Consider the following 20253-nt stretch of genomic DNA (forward strand, 5'->3'; position numbering starts at 1 on the left):
TATGATTATTAAAAAAGGTGTCATATTTTTATGATGGATTTTATATTTTCAGATATATATTTATATTTTTGAAAGTCTAAGTCTGGGACAAGAGTAAAACAATAATATATATATATATATATATAAAAATGGCATCTGAAAAGTAACAAATATAAATGTTAAAAAATTGACAAAAAAGAAAAGTGACCTACATGCAACAAAAATGTAAAAGTTGAAATTTGGCCCCTGGGACAAAAAAAAAATGCCCACAGTTAAAGAAACACCCAAATATCATCATAGCATCAGAAACCGTCAATGCTTAATATGTTGTTTACATTTGAGGTGCATAAGGTCATCATGCAATTAAGCTGTAAAAATCCCCTTCACTCAAAGCCAGTGCAGTGAGTAAGTCTATGTCTGGTCTGTTGAGCTAAATTCATGTCTCACGTAACCATTAGAAAAGTGTGGGGTATATTCTTGAACAAGCGCAGAGGTATTTTTGACCATCTCTTGAAAATGGTCCTCCATTTTGGCATATACGTGCCTCTGCAATACAAGAGGCCTAAACAGGTTTATCGGTTCCGCAGTACGGATTATTTTGGGGACCAGAATTTCCACTGGGATGCGAGGGTTCCCAACAACAACGTGATAGAGTCTCTTTTCCTCTAGGCTTTGCTGCAGGAAGCTGAGCAGATCTCGTAATCTGTGATTGAGATTCTGCGGCTGCCACATCGCAGGACGTTTACTCAACAGCAGATGCAAAAGCGCCGTCTTTATATGGTAATTAGAAAGGGCATTTCTCCCAGTCAAAGCCGTCTGCTTTTTGTGCAAGAAAGAAACTATCTGAAGACAGTGAACATGACACGAATTTGTAGGAAGTCGTTTTGCTAGAAGTTTAAGCAGGTTCTTTTCATAAACAGTTAGTGAGAGTTGCCAGTGAATGTCTGAGGAGTTACTTGTGTCCGATGGAAAATGAGAGATGAGGTAAGCATCCGTGTCCTCAAACTGAACGGCAGGGGTAATGTTAAGAATGACAGTCTTTCCAGACCTAAATCTGATTTTCAGAGCTCCAGGGAAGTCTAGGTTCTGAAATGCCAGCTCAAAATCGTACTTGTGAGAGATCTGGCCCCATGCTTTGCTCACCGAGATCTGGAACCATCTCATGATCTGATCTTTCAACAAATACGAGGTGTTCTTCTCACAGAGGAGCTCCACCAGTGTGTGTTCCTCAAGCTTTTCACTCTCATTTCTATTGTGAAGCAGACACAGCATATCATCACCGAGATTGGTTGAGCCACAAAGACAGTCTGTGCCATTTCCACCTGGTTTTATTAGTTTAATCCTTCCACATCCTTGCAAGTCCACTGGAATTTCAGTGGAGGGGTCACACCAGAGCTGAAACTGGAACCTGAATGGCTGTGGAGGAGCAAAAGGCACAATGAGGTCACATGTAGGAGGTTTAGATACCCTCCAGGACTCAAACATGCTGCCTATGCCAACAAAGTCCTCGACTTCCAGGTCAGAATCTTGATTGCAAACACTTCTCAAAGCCTCAAGCAGATCATCTGCAAAGCCCTCGATAAACTCTCGCACTCTCCCGCTCTCGTGGATGAAAGGATGGAAGCAGGTCTTGCAGAAGTTACTTAGGACACCTTTATCTAGGGCTACAGTCTTAGCGCTGAGATATTCTGCACTGGATTCTCCATCTTCATCTTCCATGGTGTCTGGCATTTCAGTAGGTATCATATCCTGCCTACACACCTCAATTGTGAAGAAAATGACTAGGCAGAGAGTGCTCCAAAAGTACCAGCTGTAACTGTCCGGATCATCAATCAAAACTGTTTCTGCTTGTGAGATCTCCTGTTCCAGGCGCTTCTGTTCGGCCTCCAGCTTCTCCTGGTGCTCCTTCATCCGAGTCAGAAGCTTGTCATCTTGCTCAGGGATGGTGGTGTTCTCATCAGGGAAGAGCAACGGGTGGTTGAGGATAGCGGCTACTACCACCATGCAAACCCGTGCAATTGCACCTTGCATCCTTCACTATGCGTCTAGGAAAACACACATTTCTCGATTAATGTGAGCTGCTTAAAAGGAAATGAAGAGTTCAGATGCAAATGCCTCTAAGTGCCATCTGTAAGTTTCTTCCAAAATGAGCATTTTCCTCAGGCTCTCATGTATGGGTTCAGTTATTTAACTTTAATGGCAATTAATAGGTTCTGTTCATTGTCATTAAAGTGAAATAACTGAACATAAATATAGGAGCCTGAGAAAAATGCTAATTTTAGAAGAAAATTTCAGATGGCATTTAGAGGCTTTTGCATCTGAATTCTTCAAATACATCTTCTAACTTTTGAGAAAACATACTGTATCATTCTTCTATTTTTTGAATTGTAATACAAAGGACTGTCCTGCACTGGGGAAGGAAGTCAGATAACTTCTGTTAAATGTCATAAAGTAAACCAGCAAGATAACTGTATCAGATAAAAGTATCCACTGAAAAAAAGAATAACAAAAAATGCTATCAGGGGGGAAAAATCTGTTAATCTGTTAACTTGAACAACAACTGTGGTACCATTTCATCTCTTTTTACAGCATTTTTTAATTTTGCCTTGACTGAAGCTTTGGAAGGAACCTCATATACACTGTGGAGGACGTTACATAATTGGTTTATTTATAGTGTTATAGTGATTCTTGGAATGAGGCAGATAAAATTCCTTATTTATACAATCTACAAGCTACTGGCACATTCCATGGATACGGTACACTTTGGTAACGGAATCTATAAAGGTATGAGGTCTGTTGTTGTTTGGGAGGGGATTTTGTATGTGAGTGCTGCTGAGCTTCTTGCCGAGGCTACCGTGCCGGGACGTGGGTTGGATGTTTTTTCTGCGACGTGTGCGAAGTGATTGGGAGGTATAGTTTGTAGTTTTGGGTTCCCTAACTAATATTCGGCGGCCGCCACTTGTCTTCCCGAACGCTGTACCCCATGTCCAGTAGCGGGTAGGATGGGGCCAGCAGCCCATTATCTGCCTTTATGGTTTATTGAATTGGGTGCATGTATGAAGTGTTTCATTCGCCGGGGCGTCCTGGTTGAATGTGATTGATTGTTACCGGTCCCCTGGCGTTTGTGTGTTTGTAATTGCGTGTGTGTGTGTGTGTGTATGGGGTATTAGGGCAGGTTATCCTCTTTCATGTGCCATTTTTCATATTGTTTTATGTTGACGACGGCTAAGTAGTTAGCCAGAGTGGTTTTGGCCCATACTGAGTGATTTTGTGGTGTGTATTTAAGTGTGTGATTTAACTGATGCACTTACGGATTTGTGTACCTTTGGTGTTTGCTGTGTAATGAAATTGTGTATAATTGGTGGGCACATGAACTAATTTTAAGGTGTTGAAACTCTCTGCTGAATACTTCCTGCTCGTCGACTGTTTATTTATTGTAGGCAGTGTTGGGGAAAGTTACTTTTAAAAGTAATGCATTACAATATTGCGTTACTCCCTAAAAAAGTAACGAATTACGTTACTTAGCTACTTTTTATGGAAAGGAATGCGTTACGTTACTTTTGCGTTACTTTTTAAATATGAGCAGGGCTTGATTGTTTTTAATACAAGAAATTACATTAATACAAATGTAAAAGCCCTGTATCTTGTGAAGGAAAAGTAAATTCACGTCTGTAAAGTAAAACTCAGGATAAGAAGGTTTAACACTCTTCGGCAATAAAAAAAACAATGAAGCACAATTGTTAGTTCATCTAAAGTCATTTTTGCTTATTAGTATGGTTGAACTGGATCATCAAAGGTCAGCAGCAAAGACATTGGTTAATAAAATGGGATTAGATACATTTGTGTTGTTTAACATATCTAATTATTGCAGTTTGCGTCATATTCTGAGTTTGCATTTCACTGTTTTAATTCATTTTGATGAATACTAAATCTGTTTTTTGCGAGTGGGATGAATTAATGCATTCACATTTAGTCTAGAACTACAGTAACAGCATGTTCACACAGCGCACTGTCAGTCAATAAATGGGAAAAAAGTAACTGGCGAATATTTTCTTGTAAATTAAAAAGCAATGCGTTACTTTACTAGTTACTTGAAAAAAGTAATATTATTACGTAACTCGCGCTACTTGTAATGCGTTACCCCCCCAACACTGATTGTAGGTAATTTGTGATTTGTCAAATACGCTATTAATTGAAGTATAGGCCTCTATGTGATAACCATCTTAGCCTGCTGCTTTGCCCTTTTGAGGTTTTAATATTGTAGTATTATTGTATGAGAATAAAAGTGCCGTATTCATTTATTAATGTTGTGTTCTTGAGTCTCCTGCTATCGATGCCCAAATAAATTATCTGGTCCAGTCAGGAACCTTGTGGTCTCTTTATCTACTCCTTTGACATTAGTTTGAAGTGTTACAATTGGTATAGTTGACTAATGATGGCTGAGCTCCAGTAAAGACGATAATTGAGAGATTTGTGTGGCGCTGCAAAGATTCCCACAGTCTGCAATCACTAAAGGGCGGAGGAGTATAGACAACAACAACAATTTACCCATTAAACAGAGAGAAATCTACACTGTTACAGAGGAAATATTTGTTTACGCGTGACAATGATAAGTTTATCAGCAACAGGACGAGTGAAACGTTTAGTGTGACGCAATAAACTAACGACTTACAGGCAGAGCATCTAACAACTTCTCTTTTTAATCGATACAGTTGCATATTTTCTTAACGACGTCTTTGAAGGTGTTTGAACTCCTGTGGTTTACCAAACTATTATTTTTTTTACATTTTAATCACAGCTATTGCGGTGTCTTGAATAATCTATGAAACAACAGATGGCCACTACTCACTACTAGTCTTTGTTTAGACCAAGAACAGAAATATAACTTACACTGTAATCCAAGAGTTAAAGTCCAGCGTTGTTCATTCTTTCTGGACAGACACAGGCGACACAAGAGAAACCGCTGTAGTACCGTTGTTCCCTCATCTGCTCTCACATCCAGGAAGTGACCAATGGGGCCGTTTTCGCTCCTCTATAAAAAGCACGTGGGTCAGTTCCGCTCTTGAGTCAACATCATATGTCACGCGCACAAACACACACATGAAAACATTAACTTTTTTGAGGGAAAAACTTATTATGCTTACAGACTGTTAACACTATAGGCACATAATATTCACTGTAAGTTACAGTGAATATGTGCCTATGGTGTTAACTGTGCATGCAATTACAAAAATACATGTAGCCTATACATCCCCGTTGAAAAAAGCAAAAGCATGTTAGCCTATGATAATATCTACAAACGACGGTATTCAAATGAGGTTTTTCGACAAGGCATTGAGTTTTTTGTTTCTTTTCTTTCCCTTTCGGCTCGTTTGAGGATTACTAAAGCAGACGACAAATACCCACACGAGGTCACTGTTGTAACCTTTCTGGTTATTTCGGATCGAACCACACAGACACCAGATTGAACTTCTTCTTCCATCCTTTATCTCCGCATTCTGCGTAATAACGTTGATGACGTCACATCAATACACAACATCCCCCCTTTACTTGAATATGAACTTACCCCAACTAAACAAGTTATCGTTCACATTTTCTTACAACTTAAGACAGTTAAGAACATTCAAAGTACATGTAACACTGTACATCTTAATAGAACATCAGCACTGCTTTCTGAACAGGTGCACCACAGCACAACATAATCTTAAACTCTTAATTAGATTTTTACTTGTTTTCCTTCTCACATAATCTAGCCTTTATCAGTCACTCAACAACATAGTCTCTAAACCTTTCAGGAAATCTGATTAGTCTCTGGGGTCTGCAAAGTTTAGGAATCTGCTCCTCTCTCTGAAATGTTTCACAGTTCTCTTTGCCTTCCTCTGAACTTTCCTTTTGCTCTTTATCACAACTCGGCTCTCGAGCACATATCATTTCACCATCCAATGTTGGTGTTTCCGCAGACAGAAACTTCTTGACAAATGTCGTATTCCGTGTATACTTTGCTCCAGTGGGTGACTGAACAACAACGCTGTTACCTTCTCTGCGTACAACCTTGTGAGGAGTGCTATGAAATGTTGTTGTGAATTTGTCTGTTTTATCCTGTCTCACAAGCACTTGATCTCCAACCTCTATGTCTGATGTCTTAGCACCTCGTCTGTGGTCTGTGTATATCTTGGCCTTTCCTTTCTGCTCTGCGTCTTTGTCTCGAGCTTCAAGGTCACTGTGTGGAGTTGTAATGTCTGGTAACTTTCCTCTGATCTTCCTCTGAAAAAGAAGCTCTGCTGGGCTTTTGCCCGTTGTGGCATGTTGTATGGACCTGTAGACAGTCACATATTTGCGTAGCTCTTTTTTCCAATCCTGGCCCTCAGTTTGGGCAATCCGTACTCGTTTCATCAGTGATGCATTTTGTCTTTCCACTTCTCCATTTGCTTGCGCCCATTTTGGAGTTGTTTTGATATGGTGTATTCCGTTCTCCTGACAAAAAGCCTGAAATACACTGGACTGGAATTGTGGGCCACAATCTGACCTGATTGTTAAAGGAAGTCCGTGCCGACTGAAAATATCTTCCAAACGGTCGATCACTTTTTCCGCCGTTGTTGACTTGAGGATTGCATATTCATAGTACCTGCTGTAATAGTCAACGACAACCAGAATCGAATGTCCATCCGGTAAAGGACCAAGTAAATCTGTGGCTAAGTTTTGCCATGGCCCTTCAGGCATCACTGTGGGCGACAGTGGTTCAGCAACATCTGGTCTCGCTACCAACTGACAACCGTGACATGTCCTCACAAGTCTTTCTGCAGCCCTGTCCATTCCGGGCCACCAAACCTTTGTTCTCAGGTGTTGTTTTGTTCCTACCACACCAAGATGACCCTCATGTGCCAACTGTAATGCTCTTCCTCGCAGCGACTGTGGCAAAACAATTCTTGTTCCCCTGAGTATTATTTGGCCAATGGCACATAGCTCACCTGCAATATGTTTGTATGCAGGACAGTCATCAAAACAACCTGTTTGAATAGCAGTTCTCAGTCTCTGTAATTCCACATCATTTGCTGAGATCTGCTCAACTTCTTTGGTGGTGAGGGCGCTGGGTGTGGCACAAACTGCTATAAACCGCACATATTCCTCTGCTTTATGTGTGTGTATCTCACCTTTGGCTGATGGGCCCAGCAGCCGTGACAGAGGATCTGCAATGTTATGTGTTCCAGGTATGTGAATCACCCGGAAGTCATAAGGCTGTAATCTCAAGACCCACCTTTCGATTCGTGCGCATGGTTTTGAGCGAGGGCTATAAATTGCTTCCAATGCTTTGTGGTCTGTGACGAGATCAAACTTTCGACCATAAACATAAGGGTGCAATCGTTCACATGCCCACACCAGAGCAAGTGCTTCGCGCTCAGTTTGTGAATACCTTTGTTCGCACTCTGTCAAGCTCCTGCTCACATAGCAGACAGGAACCATTCCTTCACGTTGTTCCTGAACCAGTACTGCTCCAACACCTTTTGGTCCAGCATCAGCAATGACTTTTGTTGGTGCGTCCTTGTCGAAGTAAGCCAGTGTTGTTGCCTCGGCCAACTTATCTTTGAGAGTTTTGAAAGCCTTCTTCTGGTCAGTTCCGAAATGAAATTTGGTGTCTCTCTTTGTCAGTCTGCGCAGAGGTTCTGAGATGCTCGCAAACTGAGGTATGAATCGGCTACTATAGCCAGCTAAACCGAGGAAACTTCTCACCTCTGAAACGTTTTCAGGCTCTCTTGCCTCCACAACTGCTCTCACCCTCTCTGCCGTCGGTCCTATGCCTTTCACTGACAGCAGCATGCCCATAAACACCAATTTGTCCATGTTAAACTGGCACTTCTCTACATTCAGAGTCAAACCGCAGCTTTCCAGTCTCTTTAGTACTGCATGCATTCTTTTCTCATGTGTCTCTTTGTCAGGTGCATGGATGATGATGTCATCTGATATGTTCTCTACTCCTTCGATGCCAGCTAGAACAGTGGCTATTTCATGCTGGTATTGCTCACTAGCTGATGACACTCCAAACACCAGTCTTTTGAACCTATATATGCCATTATGAACGGCGAATGTGGTGATGTCTCTTGATTCTGGGGTCAATTCCAACTGATGGTACCCCCATTTCAGGTCTAGTTTGCTGAAAACGACTGACCCATTCATTCCTTGCAACAATTCATCCACTGTGGGGATCGGGAACCGCCCACGAATGATTGCCGTGTTTGCTTGTCTCATGTCCAAACACATCCTTATTTCCCCATTCGCTTTGGGTACAATGACAACTGGGTTTACCCAAGGAGTTGCTCCATTGACTTTCTCGATAATGTCCATGTGGAGCAGCTCATTTATTTTTTTCTCAACAGCCTCTCTGAGGTGGAACGGAACGCGCCTAAGGGGCTGTGCAACTGGCGTCACTGTGCTGTCTATGTGTAGGCTCATTTGTTTTGTATTTAGTTTGCCTACTCCACAGAACAATTCGGGGTACTTCTGGCGTATCATGGACTTCACATCGCTTACCACTGCAACATTAGCTCCAATCCTCAGCACTCCTAATTTAACTGCTGTGTCTTTTCCGAGCAATGGCTCCCCTCTCCCGCAAATAACTGAAAATTCAGCTGTTGTGCTGCATTTTCCGATTCCAACCTCACACCAGAAAATTCCTTTCACTGGTAGGGGTTCACTTGATGAGTATGCATACAGTTTTTTGTCTGATTTGGCAGAACTGCATTTGATCTTTTTTTCCTTAAGCATTTCCCACGTTCCTTCATCCACTATGTTGCTTGTTGCTCCTGAGTCAACTAACATGGGTAGTCTGACACCTCCAACTGAGAACGTTATTCTGTCCATGCTGCTCTCTTCTCTTACAACAAATGCAAAGTCTTGATTTTCCACATCTGATTCAACTCTTTTCACTGTCTGTCTCACACTTCCCTTTGTTTTACACATTTTTGCAAAATGATCTCTTCCATTGCACTTTCTGCATGATTTTCCACGTGCGGGACATTTATAATCTTTTGCGAAATGACCTGTTTGTCCGCATCTGTAGCAGGTTTTGTTTGAATCAGCATTACCTTTATTACATTGCATTCGTTTTTTCTGATCTCTCACTCCTTTTCTGGATACCAGACTCACCGTCTCTTTCACCTCCGTCTCTGGAGAAACGTGCAACGCCGCCATCTGCAGTTCAACACGTTCGCACTGCGCTGCGATTTCTAGAGTACGAGCAAGTGTCAAAGCCGTTCCTTCCTCCAGCAATTTTCTACGCACATACTCAGAGCTGCACCGACTCAGAACAGCATCCCTTATTTGGTTGTCTTTATCAGCTCCAAAATCACAATCTTTTGCCGCTTGCCTTAAACATGTGGTAAACTGTTGCACGGTCTGTCCCGTTTTCTGCTTTAGCTGATAAAACGTCTGTCTTGCAAACGCCGTGTTTACCTGAGGCACAAAGTATGCGTTCAGCGCTGTTACTGCTTGCGCGTAGTCTGTTGGCCCTCCTGTGTCAGCGAGTGTAGAGAAAATATCCTGCACATCTGTCCCTGCGTGATGTAAGAGCAATGCTCTCCGTCTTTGCTTTGTAGCGTCGCGTGTATCGTCAGCCAGGATCAAACCCTTTCCATCGGCAAAAAGTTCAAATGCATTTAACCATCTTGTCCACCGCGGACCCAATGTGGCTGGATCGCTGTAGCAGTCAAACTTGGGAACAGTACCGTCCATCTTTAACGCGCGCCGCCTCTCTCCACTAAACTTTTCGGTTAATCGAGATAAAAAAAAAATCGGCGTGACACACGTCTAACTCACTTTCAGATTTAACTAACGAGTGAGTCCTTGTTGCAACATCCTCGTCGCCAATGTTGTAACCTTTCTGGTTATTTCGGATCGAACCACACAGACACCAGATTGAACTTCTTCTTCCATCCTTTATCTCCGCATTCTGCGTAATAACGTTGATGACGTCACATCAATACACAACAGTCACTATCTCACCAAAGTTCAACTTATTATATACTTACAATAATACTTCGATATGAGTTTGTCAAACAACCCCCGAAGCAATCATCCGTTTATATTATCATTATCATAAAAACTTTATTTTTAACGTCCATTCTCCAAACCGATTATTATAGGGTCACGGGATGGCTGGTGCGTTTTGAGAAAAATGTGGAAAATGTAAATATGACAAATACCATCCGTTTACTCAAAGGTAAGAAAGCAAACCCGTTTAAACTAGTTTTAAAGTCAGGTGTTCTTGCGCACATTTGGGTGTGGCCAAAGAAGCAGGTGCGCGTGCCCTACAGGTGAACCCATCACACTTCAGCACGCAGAGCTTGCGAGATGCGTTAATATCTGTGAAACGTTCATTTACACGTGATCCATACAATTACTTTTAAATTAAATTAACCATTTCTCAAGTGAGTTTTTTTCCGTTTGTCTTTTTCGCAGACTTGAACAGAGCAGATTTGAACAGCGTATTTGGCGGTCATTATCAGATAAGTAGCCTCTTATCTGCAGCCTCTTATAGCGATAACCTAAACTAATTAATGGATCGTTTAAAGTTGGTTCTGCAATATTTCCAATCAAATTCTGAGTCCATCTCCAATGGTATCTGTATAATATTGTCACTGATAAGCGTAAAGTTGTATACAAGTTTTGATTTCAACTGCCCCTGTTTACCGCAATACAATAAGATGTACGCACTAGGGGTCATGTTCGTTCCTCCAATTATATTGTTGCTTTTGGGGGTGTTAGTTAATCGTCATACTGGGGTGCTGATGGAAGAGTGGGTCAGACCCCTGGGCAAGAGGACAAAAAATCCAGCAGTGGTGAAGTAAGTTTGAAGCTAAATGATATTAATATTAGGCTATTCATTTGTTATTAATGTTAATCATATAAAAAGTACTGGTTGCACTTTATTTTACAATACGTGTAGACTGCTTACATGTACTTACAGTGTACTTACTACCTAACAAGTACTGGTAATATAAAGTAACTAAATGTGTTAAGGTTAGGTTTAGGCGTAGGTTCAGGGTTAGTACCTATTACCTAATTATTGTAATTACATTAATAAGTAGGCCTACATACATGAGGAACAGTAAAATAAAGTGCTACCAAAATACTTATATTATCCTTCTCCCAGATTTTTGCTGTCATCAATGTTGCAACGATCCCTGCTTGCCCCAATGGTCTGGATTCTGATGACACTCTTGGACGGAAAATGTTTCATCTGTGCATTTAGTATGAATGTAGACCCTAAATATTTTACAGGAATACCAAACAGCACTGGCCTAGAATTGATCAAGATCATGGCTAAGGTGCCTTGCAAAGAGGATGTCATCTTCAAAAACAGCAGTTTTCGGAAAGCTGTCTCACGCTATGTGCGTTGTTACTCTCAGGTGAATGGGTTTTCTCACATTTTTTGGCGCATTTTTTCAATGCTTACATTGTCTTTAGTCAAAGAACAGTGATGTCAATGTCATTTTTGACTTGATAGCTGCTAAGTAAGATTGAGCTGTACAAAGTTGACAGGAGCAGACCTTTAGCAAATCTGTAGGTGGTTAAAATCCTTTCATGCTTTGCATAACCAGATGATTCATCTGTTCTTCTTGTGTAACTTATCTTCTTCTCAAAGGCAATAGGTTGGTCAATCCTCCTCTTCTTCATTTTTTTGGGCGCTGTGGGTCGTGTCCTAAAGCCTTGCTTCAATCACGCCACTTTTCTGCAGACACGCTACTGGAGCAATTACCTGGACGTTGAGCAGAAGCTCTTCGATGAGACCTGTGTCCTTCATGCCAGAGATTTTGCCAGAAAATGTGTGGTGCAGTTTTTTGAGAGTATGCGAGAAGACGTGACTGTGAGAATGCCCCTCTCAAGTGCATTCAGACCCAGCACAAACCATAATGAATATGAAGAGGAAGAAGAGGAGCGTCTACATGGTATAACCAGACAAGATCAGGTGGATCACTTGCTGCAGACCTGGTATGAGTGTAAACCAGAGCTGGACGTGACCAGGATGGCCTATAAACCCAAAGCGTGTATCACTTGGGAAGATATCAATGGAAAAGCATTGTTCTCTGAAGTGTAAAACTGAGGGGGAGGGGGGGGGGAGATCTTACTTAATGTCAATATGTGACATGTTCATGAAATATTAGTAAAGATAATGAAAAATGTTGACCCTAGAAATGTACTAATTTGAGAACTAATTGACTTATTAATGTTAATTCAGAAGCAAAACTTACAAAGCTTGCATGCTGGTGCATTGGATTTATAATAATTATTTATTATTATTATAATAATTATGCAATGAGCCCTTCAGGCCCCATAGGATTCTGATGCAATGATACCTGGATGCCTGAATTTTTCATCTGCATAGAATGTAGAACCCAAACATTTTTTAATTGTAATGTTACTATCAGATTATTGTCCTTTCAGAAAGCCTTGTTTTAACCTTCCTCAAGCGCTTGCATACTGGTTCATTTGAATATGCTGGGATTTAGTTTGTGTATTTTTGCATGTCTCTTTACACACACATTACACAACAACCTCATGGATATGGCTTGGATGCAAATTATTACAGAACCCTGGCAACACCTGAAAAAATATGTTGTATATGTATTTGTCTGTATATATTGTGTATGTATATTTATTAATAACACTGATTAATAAAAATATGTTTATCATCTTAGCTGCATGGCAGTTAGGACACTGTGTTCTGAGTTGCTAGTCCATGTTTTAAAATGTACTTTTGCCTTCACCTTTTGAGTAAGGAATATTTTGACTTGTAGTAACGTATTATGCTTGACAGTAAACAGTTTAAGCACTGGACAATGCGAGGACAAAAATCACACCCAACTATTTAGTTGAGGATGTGTTAGAGCCTCTAAAGGAGGGGCCTGTCACGTGCATCCATGCATTAAGGTGACCTGGTGAACCTTTGTTCACTTTGGACACAACTCTGCCCCAGCAGTCTTGCTCTCTTTTCTCTCTGAGAAGATAGAATAAGTCTTTGATTATTATAATAAGATTTATAATTTATTATTGCTCAGCTGTACTAATTTGATCTACTATTTTGCTCTAAAAGGTGAACTGACTTTTTAAAAATGGATAAGTTTAGAATTATGGTCCAGTTTTTGCAAGCCAACCAAGAGTCGTTCATGAATGGCATCTGTGGGATCATGGCTCTGGCAAGTGCTCAGATGTATTCTTCTTTTGAGTTCACCTGTCCTTGTCTTCCTGACTACAATTATGCGTATGGGATCGGCATTCTAATCGTTCCGCCAATATGGTTCTTTTTACTTGGATATGTACTTAACAACAACATATCAGTGTTAACTGAGGAATGGAAGAGACCGGTTGGGAAACGCAGGAAAGATCCGGCGGTTTTGCGCTACATGTTCAGCTCCATGACGCAGCGCGCTCTCATCGCTCCGGCTGTATGGGTAGCCGTGACTTTAATGGATGGCAAGAGCTTTTTGTGTGCTTTCAGCGCCACGACGGATTTATCCGAGTTCCTCAACGAGAGCTATCAAAGCCTATCCAAAAAGGAGCTTCTGAAATTACAAGCAACGATTCCATGCAAAGACGTATTTGATGGGCATGAGATTATTTCCAGAGAAGCGGCCATTAGATATATTCGCTGTTTGTCACAGGTAATGACATTATTTCACAACTTGATGAAATGGGGGTTTCTGAATTATCTTACATATTACTATTAACTCTGGGTAAAGCAATATTTGTAATTTTGTCAAATCTGACAAACGTCATTTTGAAAGACTGTAGCACGCACCTGGGTTGTTATTAATTATAGCCTAGTGCCAAGCGTGAAGAGAAGCGGTGCTAAAGTTGTTTATCAACAAACAACCAATCATGAAATGCTTTGGTGCTTACCTCATTAAATATTCACACGCCTATAGGAACTTCGACGCGCTGAGAGAAAATGAAAACGTCAAACGCCTGGAGAGACAAACATTTGAGAAGAAATTTGAATTTATTTTTGTGTTTGTGCATTTCATAACGATTTGAAAGCAAATCTTCACAGATATACAAGAGGTATAATTATGTATTATAAGTAGGCTAATTATGAAAATGAACACAGGTAAACTGCATAGCCTAGACCAGGGAATTGAAAGTTTAGGCCTATTATTAGAGAAATTATGTAGGCTATGATATTCAGTTTGATACTATGTATACTATAGGCCTATATTGTCTATATAAATCTAGGCTAGGCTAAATATATATAAAACGATATATTGTTTTATTTTTAAATTAATCGGTTATCGCAATGTTTTTTTTAGGCCTGTGGATGGACCTTTTTAATGGTAATAACTATAGCAGCCTTCTTGATAAGGGCGATAAGACCTTGTTTTACACAAGCCGCTTTTCTTAAAACCAAATATTGGTCACACTACATTGATACAGAGCGCAAACTATTCGACGAAACATGCAAAGAGCACGCCAAGAGCTTCGCTAAGGTCTGCATACAGCAATACTTCGAGAGCATCAGTGGTGAAATTGTTCCACAATTCCAGCTACCCGCAAAGAAAGGCAAAGGCAATAAAGATGATGATGGGGAAAATCAGAAGAGTGACGAGGAGAAGCTTCTTGGGATCCGTAAAGAAGAAGACATGAATAAAGTCCTGTGGAACTGGCATACATGTAAACCCCCACTATTTCTGAACAAACACGCTGAAGATACGAATATAAATGGACATGCGCATTTGGATACACTCAACCTCTCAGATGAGCGCTACACTCACACACCTATAAAAAACACAGCTGTGGCATACTACTCCAAAGTCTGACTTCATGGTTTAATCTTAGTATGGTATAGCAGTACTCACTGTCAAGATCTCATTTCTATTTATTGCATGCCATTCTTATTTGATATCCTCCTGAGACTCAGTAGTCATTTAATTGAGCCACTGTTGTAAACGTGTTTTTTGTTACTGTAAATAAACGAGAACATAAATAATAGGATAATATGGGCTTTTCTGTGATAAGGTGTGACCAAATATGACAATAATAATATAATGATGATGATGTTAATAAGGAATGTCACTCTTTTTCTCTACTTCTTACGCAACAAATTAAGGTTTACTAAAATTAAGCTAAAAGTAAATTCAGGAGGAGATTGTTAATGTAATCAGTCATAGGATATCAAGAACATATCAGCAGCTGTTAACGTCACTCCGGAGGTACTTTTTACAGTATTTAGCCTTGCCTACTAATAGCAAGTTGCTATATGGCTGCTAAAGCAATTAAAGTAGTTTACCACATCATAAATTATGTTTCCCACAATCACAGACAATGGTATTGTCCAACAGCAGCTGCCGCAGCAGTTTGCAACTGTTTAGCTTGCTTAGTAGGCCAGACTTTTGACATCACGTGGTGGTCTTAAGCTTAAGTTTCACTTGCAAAAATATTTAGTTATGCTCTTCAGTTTAGAGCAGCAGTATTACGAACTCCTAATTGATTATGCATATGATTTTAGGATATCTTAAAGCAGTGCTTACACTGCAAAACTTACAAGAGGGCCTCAAGATGAATTAAAATGTTTTAAAATAAGACAAAATTAATTTTAGAATAAGGTAAAACAAACAAAAATCAAGACATTTGTTGTTTAATTCACCCCTAATTTTTGCTAATTCTAAATGTAATTATTTAAATTTGTAACAAGGCCTAGTTACTTATTTTATGTATGGACACTATCCCAATTTCTGTAAATTAGCTTTGACTATTATTTTGGACAGTGGATGTAGTCAGAAAGGTTGAGAACCACAATTCAGAACTCACTTACTGTATGGCTCTCCAGTGGCCTGCCATGGGGAATTGTGCTTTCTGAGATGATCTCTTCATTCCGAGATGTTTCGTGCACTTCAATGTTCCTATTTTGTATGTCTCCCTAATTCAACACGCATTCCAAGACCTGTGAAAGGAGTGTCCGATAATTGAGACATGCAAAAAAAATTAACTGGAACTTTTAACTTTTTACTGGGTCTCAGGAGGTATTTTGAACAATACGTTGGATGACATTTATACAGAGAGAGAAAGAATGAGAGAAATATGTTTTTTTTTTTTTTTGCGCGTGTGTCTGATCTTTCTCATTTACTTTAGCCCAACCTGTTTTAGTTAAATGCTTGTTGGTTCCACTGGGGCTGAAACCAGATTGTAATTGATGTTGGTGATTCACTGCTGTATGTACATAACAGACAGAGCGAGGGAATGATCTCACTTTTTGATCACAACAAATACAGCTACATACAGACAGGTGTTTGTTTTGTTTTTACAATCTGCTTCGGCTTGTACATAATCTTAAAACTTTATAGATGTTCAGCAAGACCATTTGTACTCCCTGGCGATGAAATGTAAGTCTTCATTTCAGAAATTATTGTTTTTTTTCAGGTGATATTTGGTAATTAACTTGAGTGGCTTGAGGAAACTTTGCACAATTAATTGCTTTTATATTAACTGAATGTACTGTCCTTGTCAGGTTTTAGGGTTAATTTACAGAGACAATAATTATCGTCAGTGGAAAGAAACGGAGAAAGAGAAACGCCTAAATCAAAATAGGATGTCTGCTTTCCTCTCAGAATACATCAAATTTATAGCAAATTACTTCAAGAGTAAGGATGTCATGGTCTTCAATGGCCTCATTGGTTTAGGAACAGTGGTTGGTCAGACAGCATACAACATCTTAGCTTTTAACTGTCCATGTTTACCAAAGAAGAATTACCTGTACGGCCTGGCTGCCATTGGTGTACCAGCCCTGGCTTTCTTTGTCATTGGGGTGATGCTGAATCAAAATACCTGGGACGTTGTGTCAGAGTGCCGCACCAGAAGATGCAGGAAATTATCAGTGACTGCTGCTTTTGCTCTGCTGGCCTCTGTTGTGGGCAGAGCAGTCGTTGCCCCTGTCACCTGGACTGCAATTTCCCTCCTGAGAGGGGAGGCATATGTCTGTGCTTTCAGTGAGTTCATGAACCCCTCATCTTCGAACGACTTCTTTTCAACTCCACCTGGTCCAGAGATCATGGCACGGTTTCCATGTAAAGATGTTCCTGCTCCATTTATGAACTACTCAGAAGAGGTTGAACGCAAGTTAAAGTATGAATCCCAGGTACTTATCATTTTTCATAGTGTTGTTACAGTCTCTAATTGCATCCACACTTCTGATATGTACAAACTTCATTATTTCCCTTTTTCATCTAGCTTTTGGGCTGGTTGCTGGTTGGAATCATCTCCCTTGCTGTCTTTTTGCTCCTATGTCTGAAAAACTGCTGCTCTCCGCTTGGCTACCATCAGGAGGCGTACTGGTCTCAGTATTTCTCCAGCGAACAAGCTCTTTTCCAACGTACAGCTGAAGTACATGCTAAATACCATGCAGCTAAAAATGTCAAGAGTTTCTTTGGCTTTGTGGCCTTGGAAGATCAGGAGAAGCAGCTTCTAGAAAAATGCAATGGAATAAAGAGCGTCATTCCCAGACTGGAGTGGAACCGCATCACAGGGGTTTACATGTACAGAGAGAGTGATAACACTCCCATCTACAGCCGCTTAAACAAATGGGCCATGTACACAACTGAACAAGCCTGTTAAGTAATTGACAACGAAATTGACATTTTATCCTTTGTCTGACCAATTAGTGACTAATAATGAATAATACTACACACCCAAAGACTAATATCTTTGGAATCAAGAAACACCCAAGAAATGTGTGCCACACAGACCATAAAGGGAAAAAAACGTACATAACAAATTATTATGTACAGTAAACGAAATACAAAAAGCTTGTGATTATTTTTATTCCTAGTGCAAATATGTTTTTTTTAAGAATTCAGATAATTCTTCTTAGAAAAAAAGTTTAATATTCATTTAATAAATTTTTTTTTTTTTTTAATATTACTGTTAGAAGCACAAAGCTAAATGATTATAATAATAATGTAAAAAATCATTAAAAACTTAATAGCAAACAAAGAAACAAATAATATATTTCTGGATAATGTTCTATTGAGTCTTGTTAAAGGCTGTATTGATGATGGCTGTTGGAACATTCAAACCTGCAACCTTTCAAAAAATAAACTCAGTTCACAATCCACAACTTTGGCTTTTTTCTAAACAGACATCAAGTTGAATGTCAAAACATAGTCTATGCATTGTTGAGATTAGTCCACTGTTGCTGTTAAAGGCAACCGGTTTTAAATTGTCAAATGGATATTTTGTCAGACACAATTTCAGTTTTGGTAAAGATTTGCAGGAGGAATTCTACAGAAATGTATCCGTTTTAGAGTATAGTGTACAATTTGCTGTGCTATACTGGACATTGAAACCCACAATATAATGGACATTGAATTATAAAATAATTTTATGTAGTTTTAGATATAAAAATATTTTTCTGAAATGATTTACATTTATTTTAGGGCTGAATTTGCAATCTGGCCCCTTTTTTTGTTGTTTTCATAATGCAGGGACAGCAGCCCATTGGTTTGCATCGTGCTTTAATCCTGAAAATATGTGGAAATATTTTTTTGCCTCGGAAGACTTGGAATATTAATATTCTTTTAATAAATTATGACTGTAGCTGTATCTGTCTACAAAGCTGTATCTATTGACAAATGTTTGGTTTAGGGGCAGGGGTTGGGTTACGTGCACGTAAATGTGTATATAGTGTAATAAATAAAACTGTTGGGTTGAAAAATCACACCCCAACATATATGCAATAATGGCAATATTATTACCCAATATATAATTTAATCCTAATTATAAAATTCCCAGTGCCTTTCGCATCGGCAGTATGTGGGAGTTGGGAGTTACATAGCTTAGAACATAGCATTGAAATATTGACCACGAAGTAACATGCAAAACAGCAAATCAAAAAATGAAAAAAAAAAAAAAGTATATATATATATAAAAAGTAGGCCTCGCCTTTTTTAGACCTGGAGAGAACTCTGATTTGAAAAAAAATTCAAACCGACTCATTAAATCGACTTACTCAACAGGTAAGATATTTTATTTAACCAACAGATAGCAATATACAGTAGCTCTCCAACAGTGGGAGTTCAGTAGTGTTATCTATTGAAAGGAGTCATTTCATTATGGTTTGCTGTGTAGTGCATGCTGTGGTACTTATTTTCAAGGATGGACCGTGTAAATGGTTAGCTAAATTAACAACGTCCAGCTGTCAGATTTGTAAATTTGTGACCCATTTAGTGTAGACTGGTTATTTCTTGTGCCGGTGTTTTGGTTGCGTTTCTTCCACAGATGCTCATCTTGTAACGGAACTGCAGGACACAGAGGTGAGTGGTTCAAGTGAAAGGGTTTATTAACGGAGTTGGTGAACACACAGCTAAGGTGGACGACGTGGAAATTGGTGAGTGGTGATTCTCCGTGAGTTTGGTGATAGATCGTCAGGATTCTAACAGTCCCTTCCTTCTTTGCAGGTCCGTGGATAACTGGAGTACCAGAGAGCTTGGGGAAGACGGCGTTCACCAGGAGCTGGATCCTGAGAGCGAAGAGGATGAAGAGGAACAGGGCAGAAGGTAAGTAAGACAGGTAGGGAATTTCAGGTAGTATACTCAGCCAGTAGCTTCATACGAGGTCAGTCCTTGTAATCACAACAGCTTGCAGCATGTTACTTCAAGATCAGACCAAGAAGTGAACTGAGGGAAGTGCTTTTATGAGCGTGGTGATTGGAGCTTGATGAGGTGCAGGTGCGGGTGATGATTGAAGACAAACAGGTGACAGTGATGAGTGACGGGGAAGACGGGCCATTCTGTGACACATCTGACTTGTAAAGTTGTAAAGCACAGCCGAAACATGTTCTTCTGCAAGGCGCGTGCAGTTTTATTTACTAACCACCAGCTTCAAGTGTTACAAATGCTATTTTTACTGAATAGTATACGCAGAAAATGATCTGCAGTGATCTGCAGAAAATTATGCTTCCTGAATGGTATAATTGTCCAATAAAATATTTTAAAATATATAATATTTGTTAATAGAAGTTTTGACGTTTACACAGCACTAAAAATGTTTGTTTGTAACGAGTTAATGGCTCATTTAATTTCAAAACAGATACTTAGTGTGCCATTAAAATTGTAGATTTTTGGGCATTTTTCAATATCAAAATAAATAAATATATAAATAAAATCCATTTGAATTGATGAGAAAAAGTAACTACTAAGAACTAAAAAAACATACTGAGAACGTTTTATACTACCTTTATTGAGAATATCTTGAGTTTTTCTTTTTTATGCTGGTACTCATCACTCTCTCTTA

At 39.6% G+C, this 20253-nt stretch overlaps 4 protein-coding genes across 4 annotated transcripts; 3 read left to right on the top strand and 1 right to left on the bottom strand.

Annotated features, from left to right (window-relative positions):
• Positions 1-390: 390 nt before the first annotated feature.
• On the bottom strand, positions 391-4974 carry LOC306884186 (inositol 1,4,5-trisphosphate receptor-interacting protein-like; the record flags this gene model as incomplete). The annotated part of the gene is made up of 2 exons (XM_079439908.1): positions 4870-4974; positions 391-2024 (listed from the first exon to the last, which is right to left on the bottom strand). The coding sequence occupies exon 2, from the start codon at positions 2008-2010 to the stop codon at positions 391-393; it is 1620 nt and encodes a 539-aa protein (XP_079296034.1). The 5' UTR covers positions 2011-2024; positions 4870-4974.
• A 5555-nt stretch (positions 4975-10529) lies between these two features.
• LOC306884424 (calcium homeostasis modulator protein 3-like) lies at positions 10530-12070 on the top strand (the record flags this gene model as incomplete). Its single annotated transcript, XM_079440258.1, has 3 exons — positions 10530-10816; positions 11126-11381; positions 11618-12070. The coding sequence occupies 3 exons, from the start codon at positions 10530-10532 to the stop codon at positions 12068-12070; spliced, it is 996 nt and encodes a 331-aa protein (XP_079296384.1).
• A 1015-nt stretch (positions 12071-13085) lies between these two features.
• Positions 13086-14786, top strand: LOC306884422 (calcium homeostasis modulator 1-like; the record flags this gene model as incomplete). Its single annotated transcript, XM_079440256.1, has 2 exons — positions 13086-13634; positions 14280-14786. 2 exons carry the CDS (start codon positions 13086-13088, stop codon positions 14784-14786), a joined length of 1056 nt encoding a protein of 351 aa, XP_079296382.1.
• A 1769-nt stretch (positions 14787-16555) lies between these two features.
• On the top strand, positions 16556-17577 carry LOC306884187 (calcium homeostasis modulator protein 2-like; the record flags this gene model as incomplete). Its single annotated transcript, XM_079439909.1, has 2 exons — positions 16556-17101; positions 17194-17577. 2 exons carry the CDS (start codon positions 16556-16558, stop codon positions 17575-17577), a joined length of 930 nt encoding a protein of 309 aa, XP_079296035.1.
• Between the last annotated feature and the right edge of the window lie 2676 nt (positions 17578-20253).

This window comes from Barbus barbus (genome assembly GCF_936440315.1).
Source record: "Barbus barbus genome assembly, chromosome: 18".
Lineage (NCBI taxonomy): Eukaryota > Metazoa > Chordata > Actinopteri > Cypriniformes > Cyprinidae > Barbus > Barbus barbus.